The following is a 14,932-nucleotide window of genomic DNA, read 5'->3' as shown; positions in this document are numbered from 1 at the left end:
AGGTCCACTTTAAGTGCAATGAATGACCCTCACTTTGGACTCTTGTGAATGTGTACAGGAAGTATTTGGACTCTTTTAAACAGGATGCACAAAAGAAAGGAGGAAAAAGTTGTAATATCTGGACCCTCTCCCATCCTTCGACCTCCTCTGTTTCGCAGCGTCGGACCTCCTGAGCTCTCTGCCGGTCTGCCCCCCCACAGACGACTCCGCTCTTTGTTCTGCAGATCCAGAGCTGTGCTGCCTGCAAACACACACCCTCCTGAAGCCTCAGACACACACACATTCACGGACATACACACACGCAACCACGATCGTACTGTTGTGTGTCCACTGTTGTCCAATGATGCACTTTCAAAGGATGTTCAGTGCAGAACAGATGCATTTCAGCCTAAAAGAAACTCAGTTGTACACAGAGGAGCTGAGTTTAGGTCAGAGGCTTTTGCCGACACGCGGTCTTTGGTGTCAGAAAGCTCTCAGGTGCACGTGTTTTCAGACAGAAGCAGAAACAGAGGCAGATGGGTGAGTCCTCTTCAGACATCAGAGGATCCAGCGATCAAAGACAAGCAACGGAGGAGGAAGAGGAGCTTTAAGGTGGACTGTGCAGGGAAATATGTTCTACCGCCATCACGCACACAGAAAGAGGAAGATGCACGGCTCTGTGAGTGGTTACAGAGTCTGGGAATTGCAGGTGATAACCAGCAGAAATCCAGATTCAGAGGGGGGGTTAGAGAGCCAGGAACAAGCTTCAGGAGAGACAGACGCCCACATTTCCTACCTCCCCTCATGCAGTCCGACTCCCTTCTACATGTGCCTTTCTTTCTCCCTGAAAACTCCCCCCCGCCCTCACCCTTCACCCACCCTGACCCTCCCAAGCATCCCCGCTCTATGAGGAGGCAAAAGGGGGGAGACCTCTGACTCCCTCAGGTGTAGAGGCTCTGGTCCTGCACTCATCTGCTTTTTACTGTCAAAGGATTCAAAGGTTTTATTTGTTGTGTGCACAAAAAGCTGCAGTGTCGTTTTGGGATTGTCGGCTGATCCTAAAATACAATATGGCTACTCATCATCAAGAGACATGACAATGGTGCAATAGTAAGAAAGTTGCATACGAAAAATATTACATTACATGTTACTTGTTAAGACGCTTTTATCCAAAGCGACTAACATACTCAAGACTGTGGAGGGAGGCGTGTGGTGCAATGGTTTGTGTGTTGGTGTTCGGATCAAGGGGTCACAGGTTCAAACCCCACTGCAGTCAGCATGTCGTTGTGTCCCTGAGACACTTCACCCCAAATTGCTCCTGTGGGGATTGCCCACAGTATTGAGTATGTAAGTCGCTTTGGATAAAAGCATCTAACAAGTGACATGTAATGTAATGTAATGGACAATGTGAAGTGTCTCAGGGACACAACAACATGCTGACTGCAGTGGGGTTTGAACCTGTGACCCCCTGATCCGAACACCACTGCACCACAGCCTCCCAAAATATGTTCATGTAAAACAAACATAATGTCAAATGTAATACTTTACAGTAGAATAAATAGTGTCTGTATAGCCTGTGTATTTTGTGTGTCTTTATGTAAGGACAAATAGAAAGATAAGTCAAAAGTTGTGTACATTCTGAGAATAATTTCTAGCTTCGTTGTAATGGATATATTGTCAGAATGCTAAAATTCATAAATGGCTAAGATAGCTTAAAGTAATCAATACACAGTTAAAGATGTTAGCTTAAAGCAGGGGTGTCAAACTCAAATACACAGTGGGCCAACATTTAAAAATGGGTACTAGTCGAGGGCCGGACTGGTTCAATGTTTATTGCAAAATTTATTGAAATGAACTTATTGCACATATTAAACCTGGAACTAACAAAGCTTAAATTATTGCCTATAAAAACAACATTAAACATTAAATAATCAGTTGCATTCATTTCTTATGGCTCTATCTGCAGCTTCTCCGGAGTCATTTCTTATGAGTACATTTCTTCACAGGCCAACAAAAGCTTAAAAAAAACTATTTCCCTCAAAGAGAAAACCAAACATGCCCTGTTGTCTCAAGAAAGAAAGTGCAGAAGGAAACATCCATGTAAACTCAGTGTGCTGCTCTGTGATGCTAGTTCAAGCCAAACACTTGGCATCTCATCTTGGGTGCAAGTTCATCAATGTTTGGGCTCAGGCTCTGAGCTGAGGAAATCCTCAGGATGGAGTGAAGGTGTGCGTGCAATATACCGGCGGGCCAGATCTAACAGTAATTAAAAATTATCCTGCGGGCCGAAATTAAACCAACCAAGGGCCTGATTTGGCCCCCGGGCCTTGAGTTTGACACATGTGGTTTAAAGTAATCAATACACAGTTAAAGATGTTAGCTTAAAGTAATCAATACACAGTTAAAGATGTTAGCTTAAAGTAATCAAGACACATTTGAAATGTAATCTATAAACAGCATTGGATAAATAGTAGCTAGGAATAGTTCACTAGCTTAAAAGCTAATGGATGCATTGGCAAAATGCTAAAATACATCAAGTTGAGATTAAATAATCAGTGATGAAAGTTAGCCAAAATGAATTGAGACCCATTTTTTGCTAGCTAAAAATGTTGAATACACATAATGGACAAAGTAAAAGTAGCAATACATAAACATTTGAGACGTTAGCTTAAAGTAATCAAGACACAGTTTGATGGATAAAGAGTTAAGTTAGCTAGTTTAAAACTTGTGGGCAAAAAGGACAAAATATCAGAGGTGTGGACTCGAGTCACTAATTTGATGACTTTGGACTCGACTTGACAAAATCACAAAACACTTGCGACTCGACTTGGACTTGAACACCAATGACTCGGGACTTGACTTGGACTTGAGCCTTCTGACTTGAGGTGACTTGATAATTTAAATCAGGGGTCTCAAACACGCCGATCGCGAGATGCCGCTAGAAGAGCAGACTCCCGTCGGGGAGAGCAGAATCTTCAGCCGCTGCAACTCTTGCTGAGAATCCAATCCATGCAGGCAGGGGCGGGACTTTATTTTGCTGAGCCACCATGCGGCCAATCATATGCGAGGACACACTAGGATCATACCATTATGTGAAAGAAGGGTGGGGGGCAGACGCTCCAAAGACAGCAGGTGTAGTGGTACAGGCCAGCTACAGAGCCACGGGGAGACGGGGAGCCGGATTTAAATGCAAACGCGCAGGAAAAAGTCAAGAAATTTGCGCAAACCGAAAAAAGAAGCAGCATCTGGCTGCATTTCAATGATATTGGAGAAAGCAAAGCTGAGTGCAGGATTTGCAAAATGAAAATAACCTTCAGAGCAGGGTTTTTATTTTGGTAACCACTCAGGATTTATTGTCAGAGGTGGGAGAAGTTCAGATCTTGTTCTTGAGTAAAAGTACCAGAGTGTAGGAATACTCGGTTACAATAAAAAGTCCTGCATTCAAAATGTTACAAGTAAAAGTACAAAAGTATTATCATCAAAATATACTTAAAGTACTACCTGCAGAGGGATCTAGATTCAGGTGTGCAGAGAGAAAATGTATTATTAAATTATTAATGTGACTAATAAAGAGCAGTTTGATTATTAAGTATTATTCTGTTGATCGATGTCATTACATTTGTTGAAAAGTACCTAAGGACTTGTTTAAGACTCGTTTTGTCAAAGTTTAGGACTTGGACTTGACTTGAACTTGCCCATCCTGACTTGAGACTTGACTCGGACTTGAGCGCAAAGACTTGAGACTTGACTCGGACTTGCAAAACAATGACTTGGTCCCACCTCTGCTTTATACTACTCCACTACATTTTGGATGTACATGTTGTACTCTTAACTCTGCTACAAGCGTCTTTGAGTTCTAGAGAAGCACTATATATAAATATTATTTATTATTATTATTATTTATCTGAGAGCTTTAGCAACTAGTTGTTCTACATATTCAGATTATTAGCTAATACAAAATGCCAACTGCTATAGACTCATGAATGCATCAATAATCATAGTGCAGTAATATTATATAAATATTATTCAGAAATAGGCTACTTTTAATTTTTGGACTCTGAGTATATTTTGAAGGCTATCTTTAATTAAGTTATGTCTTGTACTTTTACACCACTGTGCTAATCTATAAAAGGCAAAGAGAAAGCAATGAAAGTCAGCAGGCTTGTTTTACACTGTCTATTTAGTGCCTCCTTCAGATCAGACACCTCCATTCATCTGCAGTTCCAATTTTAGCCAACAGAGGTCAGCAGTGTTCTACTTTTGATAAGACTTACCTTCTTATTGTATCTGAAGGTAACTATTGGCGCGTTTCCACTACACGGCCTCGCTCGGCCTCGCTCGGTATGGCTAGGCCTCGTTAGGACTGGCTCACTTTATGGCGCATTTCCATTACAGTTTAGGAACTGGGGTAGTATCTATAGTAACGCAGTGTAGGCGGAGCCGTGACGTCATCTTCAATGAGAACCCCAGAAAAACAACACAGCCGTTAGCTGTTAGCACTCAGAGCTCACAGCTCCTCATATATGTTCAGAAACTAGACAAAAGTTAAACAAGTACAAACCACAGACTGCCTGTGTCATGGCGAATACAGTCGCTGCTTTATTTATGTCTGTATAGGCCGTTGTTGTGAGTGTGGCCGGTCGGAGCATATACTGCGTTAGCTTAGCCAATCTCCATTTAGAAAACACGCATTTTAAAAGGTTTTTCGCCTGCCGTCTGTCTGCAGACTTGACAAAGCATTAATTCATGGTTTTTACTAACCGGTATCAGTATGTTGTTACTTCGGCATCATTTTGAAACGTGTATTACAATTAAATCACGGTCAAATATGTCCATCTTGTTGTAGTTGTAGCCCCCTTGCCAGCGATGCTCTCTCTAGTTTAGCATACTCAGCCCGACTCAGCCTCGTTGTCTCTGGCCCTAGACCCACGATTTTATGAGGCCAGAAAAACTGTTAGGATTAGGACCCGCCGGCCGGTACTAGGCCAAGTGGAAACGCAACCAAAGACGGGCCGCTGACGTCACAGCCCTCTTAAAACCGTGCTCCGCGCTGTAGTGGAAACGCGCCATTTGGAGGTCCTCTACCTGAACCCCTGCAGCCATGAGTGGCTTTTAACTTGGAATAAGCCTGGTGACCCTCAATAAAACAAAATATTAAACCTAATTAAAAATTAAACACTATACCCTGCCTTCTTCATTGTAAAACCACGTTGTACATTTTACACATATATAATCTGTTCAATATTTTATATTTAATATTTAATATTCCATATGTCATATATTTTTGAATATATATATTTGTATACATAATATCTACATGTATGTTTTCTATTTCAACATGTATATTTTCTATTTTCTTTTCTTTTCTTTCTATTCTTGTTTATTTGTAGTTTGTTTTATTGTAAAATGCCTTGTCTTTTATGCTGCTGCAACAAAAACAATTTCCCAAATTGGGATCAATAAAGTACCATCTTATCTTATCTTATCTTATCTTAATTACCAACATCCTATTGGAAAATCATTGGGCCCTTAGATATCCTATCGACACCCTTAAAGGTGGGGTAGGTAAGTTTGAGAAACCGGCTCGAGATACACTTTTTGTTATATTCCATGGAATGCTCTTAACATCCCGATAGCAATGAATATCTGAAGTGCTTTGACAAAAAATCCATAAAAAAATGTCATCTGTGTAGTCCCTCTACTTTAAAGAGTCCTCTCCTGCTGATGTTCAGGGTGTACTGTATATCAGTATGTAGTGTCTCTACTTTAAAGAGTCCTCTCCTGCTGATGTTCAGGTGTATATCAGTATGTAGTGTTTCTACTTTAAAGAGTCCTCTCCTGCTGATGTTCAGGTGTATATCAGTATGTAGTGTCTCTACTTTAAAGAGTCCTCTCCTGCTGATGTTCAGGTGTATATCAGTATGTAGTGTCTCTACTTTAAAGAGTCCTCTCCTGCTGATGTTCAGGTGTATATCAGTATGTAGTGTCTCTACTTTAAAGAGTCCTCTCCTGCTGATGTTCAGGTGTATATCAGTATGTAGTGTCTCTACTTTAAAGAGTCCTCTCCTGCTGATGTTCAGGTGTACGTAGTCCCTCTACTTTAAAGAGCTATCTCCTGCTGATGTTCAGGGTGTACTGTATATCAGTATGTAGTGTCTCTACTTTAAAGAGTCCTCTCCTGCTGATGTTCAGGTGTATATCAGTATGTAGTGTCTCTACTTTAAAGAGTCCTCTCCTGCTGATGTTCAGGTGTATATCAGTATGTAGTGTCTCTACTTTAAAGAGTCCTCTCCTGCTGATGTTCAGGTGTATATCAGTATGTAGTGTCTCTACTTTAAAGAGTCCTCTCCTGCTGATGTTCAGGTGTATATCAGTATGTAGTGTCTCTACTTTAAAGAGTCCTCTCCTGATGATGTTCAGGTGTATATCGGTATGTCGTGTCTTTACTTTAAAGAGTCCTCTCCTGCTGATGTTCAGGTGTATATCGGTATGTCGTGTCTTTACTTTAAAGAGTCCTCTCCTGCTGATGTTCAGGTGTATATCAGTATGTAGTGTCTCTACTTTAAAGAGTCCTCTCCTGCTGATGTTCAGGTGTATATCAGTATGTAGTGTCTCTACTTTAAAGAGTCCTCTCCTGCTGATGTTCAGGTGTATATCAGTATGTAGTGTCTCTACTTTAAAGAGTCCTCTCCTGCTGATGTTCAGGTGTATATCAGTATGTAGTGTCTCTACTTTAAAGAGTCCTCTCCTGCTGATGTTCAGGTGTATATCAGTATGTAGTGTCTCTACTTTAAAGAGTCCTCTCCTGCTGATGTTCAGGTGTATATCAGTATGTAGTGTCTCTACTTTAAAGAGTCCTCTCCTGCTGATGTTCAGGTGTATATCGGTATGTCGTGTCTTTACTTTAAAGAGTCCTCTCCTGCTGATGTTCAGGTGTATATCGGTATGTAGTGTCTTTACTTTAAAGAGTCCTACAATTAGATGGAAAACAGCTGCAAAGAGACAGAAAATTACAACAAAGAGACAATTAATCACCATAAAAAAATATTTTAGTAGAGAAATGTTTTCATTGAAGTTAATGTGTTGAAGGGAATCCTGTAAAAAAAGTTGTATTCAAAATGGCACTTTATCAAAATACAATTGAGTGCAACTTCAACGTAACTGTATTTTTGGTTCCTATTAGATAAGATGTACTTTATTGATCCCAAATTGGGAAATGTTTGCGTTGCAGCAGCATAAAAAACAAGGCATTGCACATCATTAGAAATTAAAAGAGTAGAAATAAAGATTTCAAAAATTTGAAAGATATCAAAATAGAAATTAAAAAGTAGAAAATATGCATTTGACGTGAAGATGAAACATAATAGAACATGTTGCTTACTTCCCATTGGAATTAATAAAGCATTTCGATTGTTTACATTTCTTTATATTATCTAAACACAATTGCGTTGCTAGGCAACAGCATGGTTCCATTCTTACTTCCTGTCAGCTGATGTCCTTCACTCGTTATTTGGAATGGAACCTTCAGAATTATGACATCATTTTTTGCTTTCATGTAGAATTCTGAATTCTGCATTGATCTTCTTCAGAGCATCAGAGCACCAGAGCACCAGAGCAGCAGAGCAGCAGGAATTTGTCCAGCTAGTGTCAGATCATTGCAGAAATAGGTTTTGTTGCAAGCAAACATTAGGGATACTTGCAGTGTTTTTTAGCGAGATAATCTTCACAAGTGAACTCAACTTTTGTGGGATTTTTGTGACGTTAATTCAGTCGAACAATTACATTTAGTTTGCTAAACAACAGGTCATTTCGTCACAGCAGTAGAGATGGAGATGAACAATAGAGATGAGCTGGCAGTCTGGCTCGAGATTCTGGAAAAAGAAAATCAGGAAATGGAGTTGTTGCTGGAGCAGGAGAGGACTCCCTTAAGGGATAAGCTTGAGATTGAAGGCGCTAAAAAGAAGGAAGCGATGCACAAAGCATATACAGCAGCTTTGCAGTTTCAGCACAATGTGAAAGTGAAAGCCCAGGAAGAGGTCGAAGCCGAGATGGCTGCCTTGAGAAAGGCAAACCAGGAACTCAAACAACTGAAAGAACCCTGTGTTGAGGAGCAAGATGTAGAGATGGAGATGAACAATAGAGATGTGCTGGCAGTCTGGCTCGAGATTCTGGAAAAAGAAAATCAGGAAATGGAGTTGTTGCTGGAGCAGGAGAGGACTCCCTTAAGGGATAAGCTTGAGATTGAAGGCGCTAAAAAGAAGGAAGCGATGCTCAAAGCATATACAGCAGCTTTGCAGTTTCAGCACAATGTGAAAGTGAAAGCCCAGGAAGAGGTCGAAGCCGAGATGGCTGCCTTGAGAAAGGCAAACCAGGAACTCAAACAACTGAAAGAACCCTGTGTTGAGGAGCAAGATGTAGAGATGGAGATGAACAATAGAGATGAGCTGGCAGTCTGGCTCGAGATTCTGCAAAAAGAAAATCAGGAAATGGAGTTGTTGCTGGAGCAGGAGAGGACTCCCTTAAGGGATAAGCTTGAGATTGAAGGCGCTAAAAAGACGGAAGCGATGCTCAAAGCATATACAGCAGCTTTGCAGTTTCAGCACAATGTGAAAGTGAAAGCCCAGGAAGAGGTCGAAGCCGAGATGGCTGCCTTGAGAAAGGCAAACCAGGAACTCAAACAACTGAAAGAACCCTGTGTTGAGGAGCAAGATGTAGAGATGGAGATGAACAATAGAGATGTGCTGGCAGTCTGGCTCGAGATTCTGCAAAAAGAAAATCAGGAAATGGAGTTGTTGCTGGAGCAGGAGAGGACTCCCTTAAGGGATAAGCTTGAGATTGAAGGCGCTAAAAAGAAGGAAGCGATGCTCAAAGCATATACAGCAGCTTTGCAGTTTCAGCACAATGTGAAAGTGAAAGCCCAGGAAGAGGTCGAAGCCGAGATGGCTGCCTTGAGAAAGGCAAACCAGGAACTCAAACAACTGAAAGAACCCTGTGTTGAGGAGCAAGGTGTAGAGATGGCTGCTTTGCGTGAGACAAATCAGGAACTCCAACAACAGAAGCAGCGTTGTGTGGAGGAGAAGGATAAAGAGATAGCTGCCTTGCTGAAGACTAACCAAGAAGTCAAACAACAAAAGGAGCGTTGTCTTGAGGAGAAATCTGTAGAGATAGCTGCTCTGCGTGAGAGAAACCAGGAACTCACACAACTGAAGGAGCGTTGTGTTAAGGAGGAGGCAAAGATGGCCGCCTTGCAAACAACAAACCAGGAACTCAAACAACAAAAGTTGCGTTGCGTTGAGGAGAAAGATGCAGAGATAGCTGCTTTGCTGAAGGAAAACCAAACACTGAAGCAAGAGAAGGAACGTTGTGTGGTGGAGGAGGATGCAGAGATAGTCGCTTTGCATGAGAGAAACCAGGAACTGGAACAACAGAAGGAACGTTGTGTGGAGGAGAAGGATGCAGAGATAGTCGCTTTGCATGAGAGAAACCATGAACTGGAACAACAGAAGGAACGTTGTGTTGAGGAAAAGGATGCAGAGATAGTCGCTTTGCATGAGAGAAACCAGGAACTGGAACAACAGAAGGAACGTTGTGTGGAGGAGAAGGATGCAGAGATAGTCGCTTTGCATGATAGAAACCACAAACTGGAACAACAGAAGGAACGTTGTGTGGAGGAGAAGGATGCAGAGATAGTCGCTTTGCATGATAGAAACCAGGAACTGGAACAACAGAAGGAACGTTGTGTGGAGGAGAAGGATGCAGAGATAGTCGCTTTGCATGAGAGAAACCAGGAACTGGAACAACAGAAGGAACGTTGTGTGGAGGAGAAGGATGCAGAGATAGTTGCTTTGCTGAAGAAACAGCTGAACAAACCACCACAGGCACTCTCCGTGGTGAAGGAGGAGCTTGTGGAGGTAAAGGTGGAGTTGGAGGTGGAACAGGAAGTGAGGGTGGATCCACCTGAGCAAACCAATGAGCCGATCCCAACAACGCAGAGGAGGACAACACCATGGTGGAGAAGATTCATCAATTCCTTTTCTTGTATCCGCCCAAACATCAACGATGACTAAAAAGGAAAACATAAGACTCAAAGGCAGCCCTGACATCGGCTTTAAAAACTTTAAAAACAAACTCACAACATCAAAAATTAGTAAGACATTAAAACATTTCAAGTACAGTCTAAAGCTCAAAGTGAGTGAGCAACAACATATACTCACAGCCAGTCAGGATATATATTTAAACACTTAACAGTTATTAGATCTGGTTAGACATCAACAAAGGTTCCAGAAGAGACTCACAGTGATGTGCAGTTTTAGCCACTAGGGGCAAAAAAACAACCTTAATATTAAAATAAATAAACTATTCCTTTGCTTCTAGCACCCCTAAATAAGAGGAACATTTAGTCATTACAAGTTATCAGGTTTATGTTATATCGTCATGTTTGGTTTATCGTGTTCATTTTCATATTTAAGTTATATTTTTCACATTTACTTAATAGTTCATTTTATATTTATGTTATATTTATCATGTTTAGTTAATAGTCAATTTTTATATGTATCTTATATTTTTCATATTTACTTAATAGTACATTTCTATATTTATGTTTAGTCCATTGTTTTCTTGTTAAGTTAAAGTCTTGTCAATCAATAAAAAAATAATAATGATAATGATAACAATACTGACACGTTTGATTTATTTCACGTTTGTTTCTCCTGTCTAAGTTTAGCTTCTTGCTTTTAATTTCAAGTCACCAGAGATTTAGTCTGAGAATTCAACTAATAATAACAATCAATACAAAGACATTCAAATTCAAAATAACACTAGAATTCTTTCTCGTTTGTTCCTCCTGTTTTTGTCAAGTTACCTTTGTATTGAGTGACTTTAGCTCACCTGGCTCTGCCCTGATCAATACACTGACTTAAAGCTACTTCAGTACTTACTTTATTACCTTGTTTACAAAGTTTGCATTCAACAATTATCATAATAAATATAAACAAATGAAAAAACAACACTATGTATTTGATTTCTTTCAAGTTTGTTTTAGTCAACTATTTGATGTTAAATGCAACAGCACCAGCAAAAGTAGATTTTCTTTTACATTTCTGCTGATGTCCAGGTGTACAGTATATCAGTATGTAGTGTCTCTACTTTAAAGAGTCCTCTCCTGCTGAGGTTCAGGTGTATATCAGTATGTAGTGTCTCTACTTTAAAGAGTCCTCTCCTGCTGATGTTCAGGTGTATATCAGTATGTAGTGTCTCTACTTTAAAGAGTCCTCTCCTGCTGATGTTTAGGTGTATATCAGTATGTAGCAGAGGTGTGGACTCGAGTCACATGACTTGGACTCAAGTCAGACTCGAGTAAGACTTGTTTGGCGACAACGGGTTCCTTGTCGCCCAAAGTCAATTTGGTGTGTCCCGAACCCTCGGCCGTGACACGCCTTATTTGGCCTTTCACGGTCGACACCCGGCCTCGGACACAAGCTATCGGGCCAAGAAACCACTCTGATCAGCTGTTCAGCTAGCAAATGAGAAGCGAAACGGAAGTGAGGGACGTAAACAAACGATTAAAAAAGGCACAGGACAGCAGCTAAACACCAGCAGGTGATACTTAAAGACATCAAACATAGCCCTTAAATGTCCTCTCTTACCTCCCACACATAGCAGGGACATCTCTGATATCGGCGGGAGCGTCCCCGGCTGTCCTCTGCTGAGAGCTCCGTGATTTGTTTGGTCAAGTCCGGTTTTTCATCTCATCGTAAATTTAGCAAGAAGTGGCCATTATTACATTGCTGACTCAATAAACTACACACCCGCCAGAACACTGCGATCATCAGATGCAGGTCTATTAACTGTGATTTTATAGTATGTCTGCACTTTATGTGCTCATTTCATCATTCATGTATTTTTATATTCTAAAACATGTTTTCGATGGACGAGAGTGAAAATGGAACGCACACGCTATTTGTTTGTTTATATCAGTCTGTTCTTCTTCTCTGTCTTCCGGTTGTTGCCTATTTGAATGACGAATACACACTACCTACCGCCGCCTGCTGGTAAGGAGAGTTATTGCCACTCACGCATGCGCAGTTCGTACGTGCTCGGCTGAAGTCTTTGCGGTGATTTCCAGTGCGACACACGGCCAAGACGCAGGAGAACTCGTCGATGGAACTGTCGGTGTTGGGTGTCGGCAAGTTCTCTGGTGACTGCCTGGTGTGTCAGGGCCTTTAGAAGAGCAGACTCCCGTCGGGGAGAGCAGAACCTTCAGCCGCTGCAACTCTTGCTGTGAATCCATGCAGGCAGGGGCGGGACTTTATTTTGCTGAGCCACCATGCGGCCAATCATATGCGAGGACACACTAGGATCATACCATTATGTGAAAGAAGGGTGGGGGGCAGACGCTCCAAAGACAGCAGGTGTAGTGGTACAGGCCAGCTACAGAGCCACGGGGAGACGGGGAGCCGGATTTAAATGCAAGCGCGTCGGAAAAAGTCAAGAAATTTGCGAAAACCGAAAAAAGGAGCAGCTTCTGGCTGCATTTCAATGATATTGGAGAAAGCAAAGCTGAGTGCAGGATTTGTAAAATGAAAATAGCCTTCAGAGCAGGGTTTTTTTTTGGTAACCACTCAGGATTTATTGCCAGAGGTGGGAGAAGTTCAGATCTTGTACTTGAGTAAAAGTACCAGAGTGTAGGAATACTCGGTTGCAATAAAAAGTCCTGCATTCAAAATGTTACTCAAGTAAAAGTAGAAAAATATTATCATCAAAATATACTTAAAGTACCACCTGCAGAGGGATCTAGATTCAGGGTTTTTTCCGCATAAAGACCGCCTCGCTGCACATTATCCCTTGCATAAAGATAGGTTGTGGGTCCCTTATAACATGCTGGACACAGTGGAAATAAACATTCTGGATACCTCAACATCAGGGATCTTATACATTAAACTCCTTCTGAATCAAACCGTCACGGTAGCCTTACCTTACTGATCCCTCTTACAATAGAAGAAAACACATTACTTTACCAGCAGAGAGAAAATAGATTATTACAGTATTAATGTGACTAATAAAGAGCAGTTTGATTATTAAGTATTATTCTGATCGATGTCATTACATTTGTTGAAAAGCACATAATGACTTGTTTAAGACTCGTTTTGTCAAAGTTTAGGACTTGGACTTGACTTGAACTTGCCCATCCTGACTTGAGACTTGACTTGGACTTGAGCGCAAAGACTTGAGACTTGACTCGGACTTGCAAAACAATGACTTGAGACTTGACTCGGACTTGAGCGCAAAGACTTGAGACTTGACTCGGACTTGAGCGCAAAGACTTGAGACTTGACTCGGACTTGAGCGCAAAGACTTGAGACTTGACTCGGACTTGCAAAACAATGACTTGGTCCCACCTCTGCAAAATATTAAAAGTATGAAGGCAAATAAATAGCTAGCTTAATGTTAGCTAGCTACGAAGTAATGGGTAAATAAATAGCTAGCTCAAATGGTAGGGGGCCACTGTTGTAGAAGTATTTATAGCATTAAATCCACCCCATAGCCTTTTAATTGAGAAATGACTTAACAAGTGCGACTTGTTTAGTAATTAAAGCGTTGAGAGACATGTTTATTTCAGGCTCTGGTGTCTGTGTTTGTTTTTCTGTGTCATGTCGACATTTCTCCAGCAGAGGGCAGCGTTTATTGAACAGAAAGGAGGATGGGGGTTTGAGAAGTACTCAGATCTTGTACTTGAGTAAAAGTAGAAGTACTCAGATCTTGTACTTGAGTAAAAGTAGAAGAACTCTGATCTTGTACTTGAGTAAAAGTAGAAGTACTCAGATCTTGTACTTGAGTAAAAGTAGAAGTACTCAGATCTTGTACTTGAGTAAAAGTAGAAGTACTCAGATCTTGTACTTGAGTAAAAGTAGAAGTACTCAGATCTTGTACTTGAGTAAAAGTAGAAATACTCAGATGTTGTACTTGAGTAAATGTAGAAGTACTCAGATCTTGTACTTGAGTAAAAGTAGAAGTACTCAGATCTTGTACTTGAGTAAAAGTAGAAGTACTCAGATCTTGTACTTGAGTAAAAGTAGAAGTACTCAGATCTTGTACTTGAGTAAAAGTAGAAGTACTCAGATCTTGTACTTGAGTAAAAGTAGAAGTACTCAGATCTTGTACTTGAGTAAAAGTAGAAGTACTCAGATCTTGTACTTGAGTAAAAGTAGAAGTACTCAGATCTTGTACTTGAGTAAAAGTAGAAGTACTCAGATCTTGTACTTGAGTACAAGTAGAAGTACTCAGATGTTGTACTTGAGTAAAAGTAGAAGTACTCAGATCTTGTACTTGAGTAAAAGTAGAAGTACTCAGATGTTGTACTTGAGTAAAAGTAGAAGTACTCAGATCTTGTACTTGAGTAAAAGTAGAAGTACTCAGATCTTGTACTTGAGTAAAAGTAGAAGTACTCAGATGTTGTACTTGAGTAAAAGTAGAAGTACTCAGATCTTGTACTTGAGTAAAAGTAGAAGTACTCAGATCTTGTACTTGAGTAAAAGTAGAAGTACTCAGATGTTGTACTTGAGAAAAAGTAGAAATACTCAGATGTTGTACTTGAGTAAATGTAGAAGTACTCAGATCTTGTACTTGAGTAAAAGTAGAAGTACTCAGATCTTGTACTTGAGTAAAAGTAGAAGTACTCAGATCTTGTACTTGAGTAAAAGTAGAAGTACTCAGATCTTGTACTTGAGTAAAAGTAGAAGTACTCAGATGTTGTACTTGAGTAAAAGTAGAAGTACTCAGATCTTGTACTTGAGTACAAGTAGAAGTACTCAGATCTTGTACTTGAGTAAAAGTAGAAGTACTCAGATGTTGTACTTGAGAAAAAGTAGAAATACTCAGATGTTGTACTTGAGTAAATGTAGAAGTACTCAGATCTTGTACTTGAGTAAAAGTAGAAGTACTCAGATCTTGTACT

General features: G+C 40.6%; 1 protein-coding gene across 1 annotated transcript; it reads left to right on the top strand.

Moving 5' to 3' along the window:
• Positions 1-7,988: 7,988 nt before the first annotated feature.
• Positions 7,989-10,046, top strand: LOC117479951 (DNA ligase 1-like). Its single transcript, XM_034127055.1, has 2 exons — positions 7,989-9,347; positions 9,807-10,046. Exons 1-2 carry the CDS (start codon positions 8,028-8,030, stop codon positions 10,044-10,046), a joined length of 1,560 nt encoding a protein of 519 aa, XP_033982946.1. The 5' UTR covers positions 7,989-8,027.
• Positions 10,047-14,932: the final 4,886 nt, after the last annotated feature.

Source organism: Trematomus bernacchii, unplaced genomic scaffold (assembly GCF_902827165.1).
Source record: "Trematomus bernacchii unplaced genomic scaffold, fTreBer1.1, whole genome shotgun sequence".
NCBI lineage: Eukaryota > Metazoa > Chordata > Actinopteri > Perciformes > Nototheniidae > Trematomus > Trematomus bernacchii.
The sequence above is the reverse complement of the archived record's forward strand: the minus strand, read 5'-3'. Positions and strand labels throughout refer to the sequence as shown.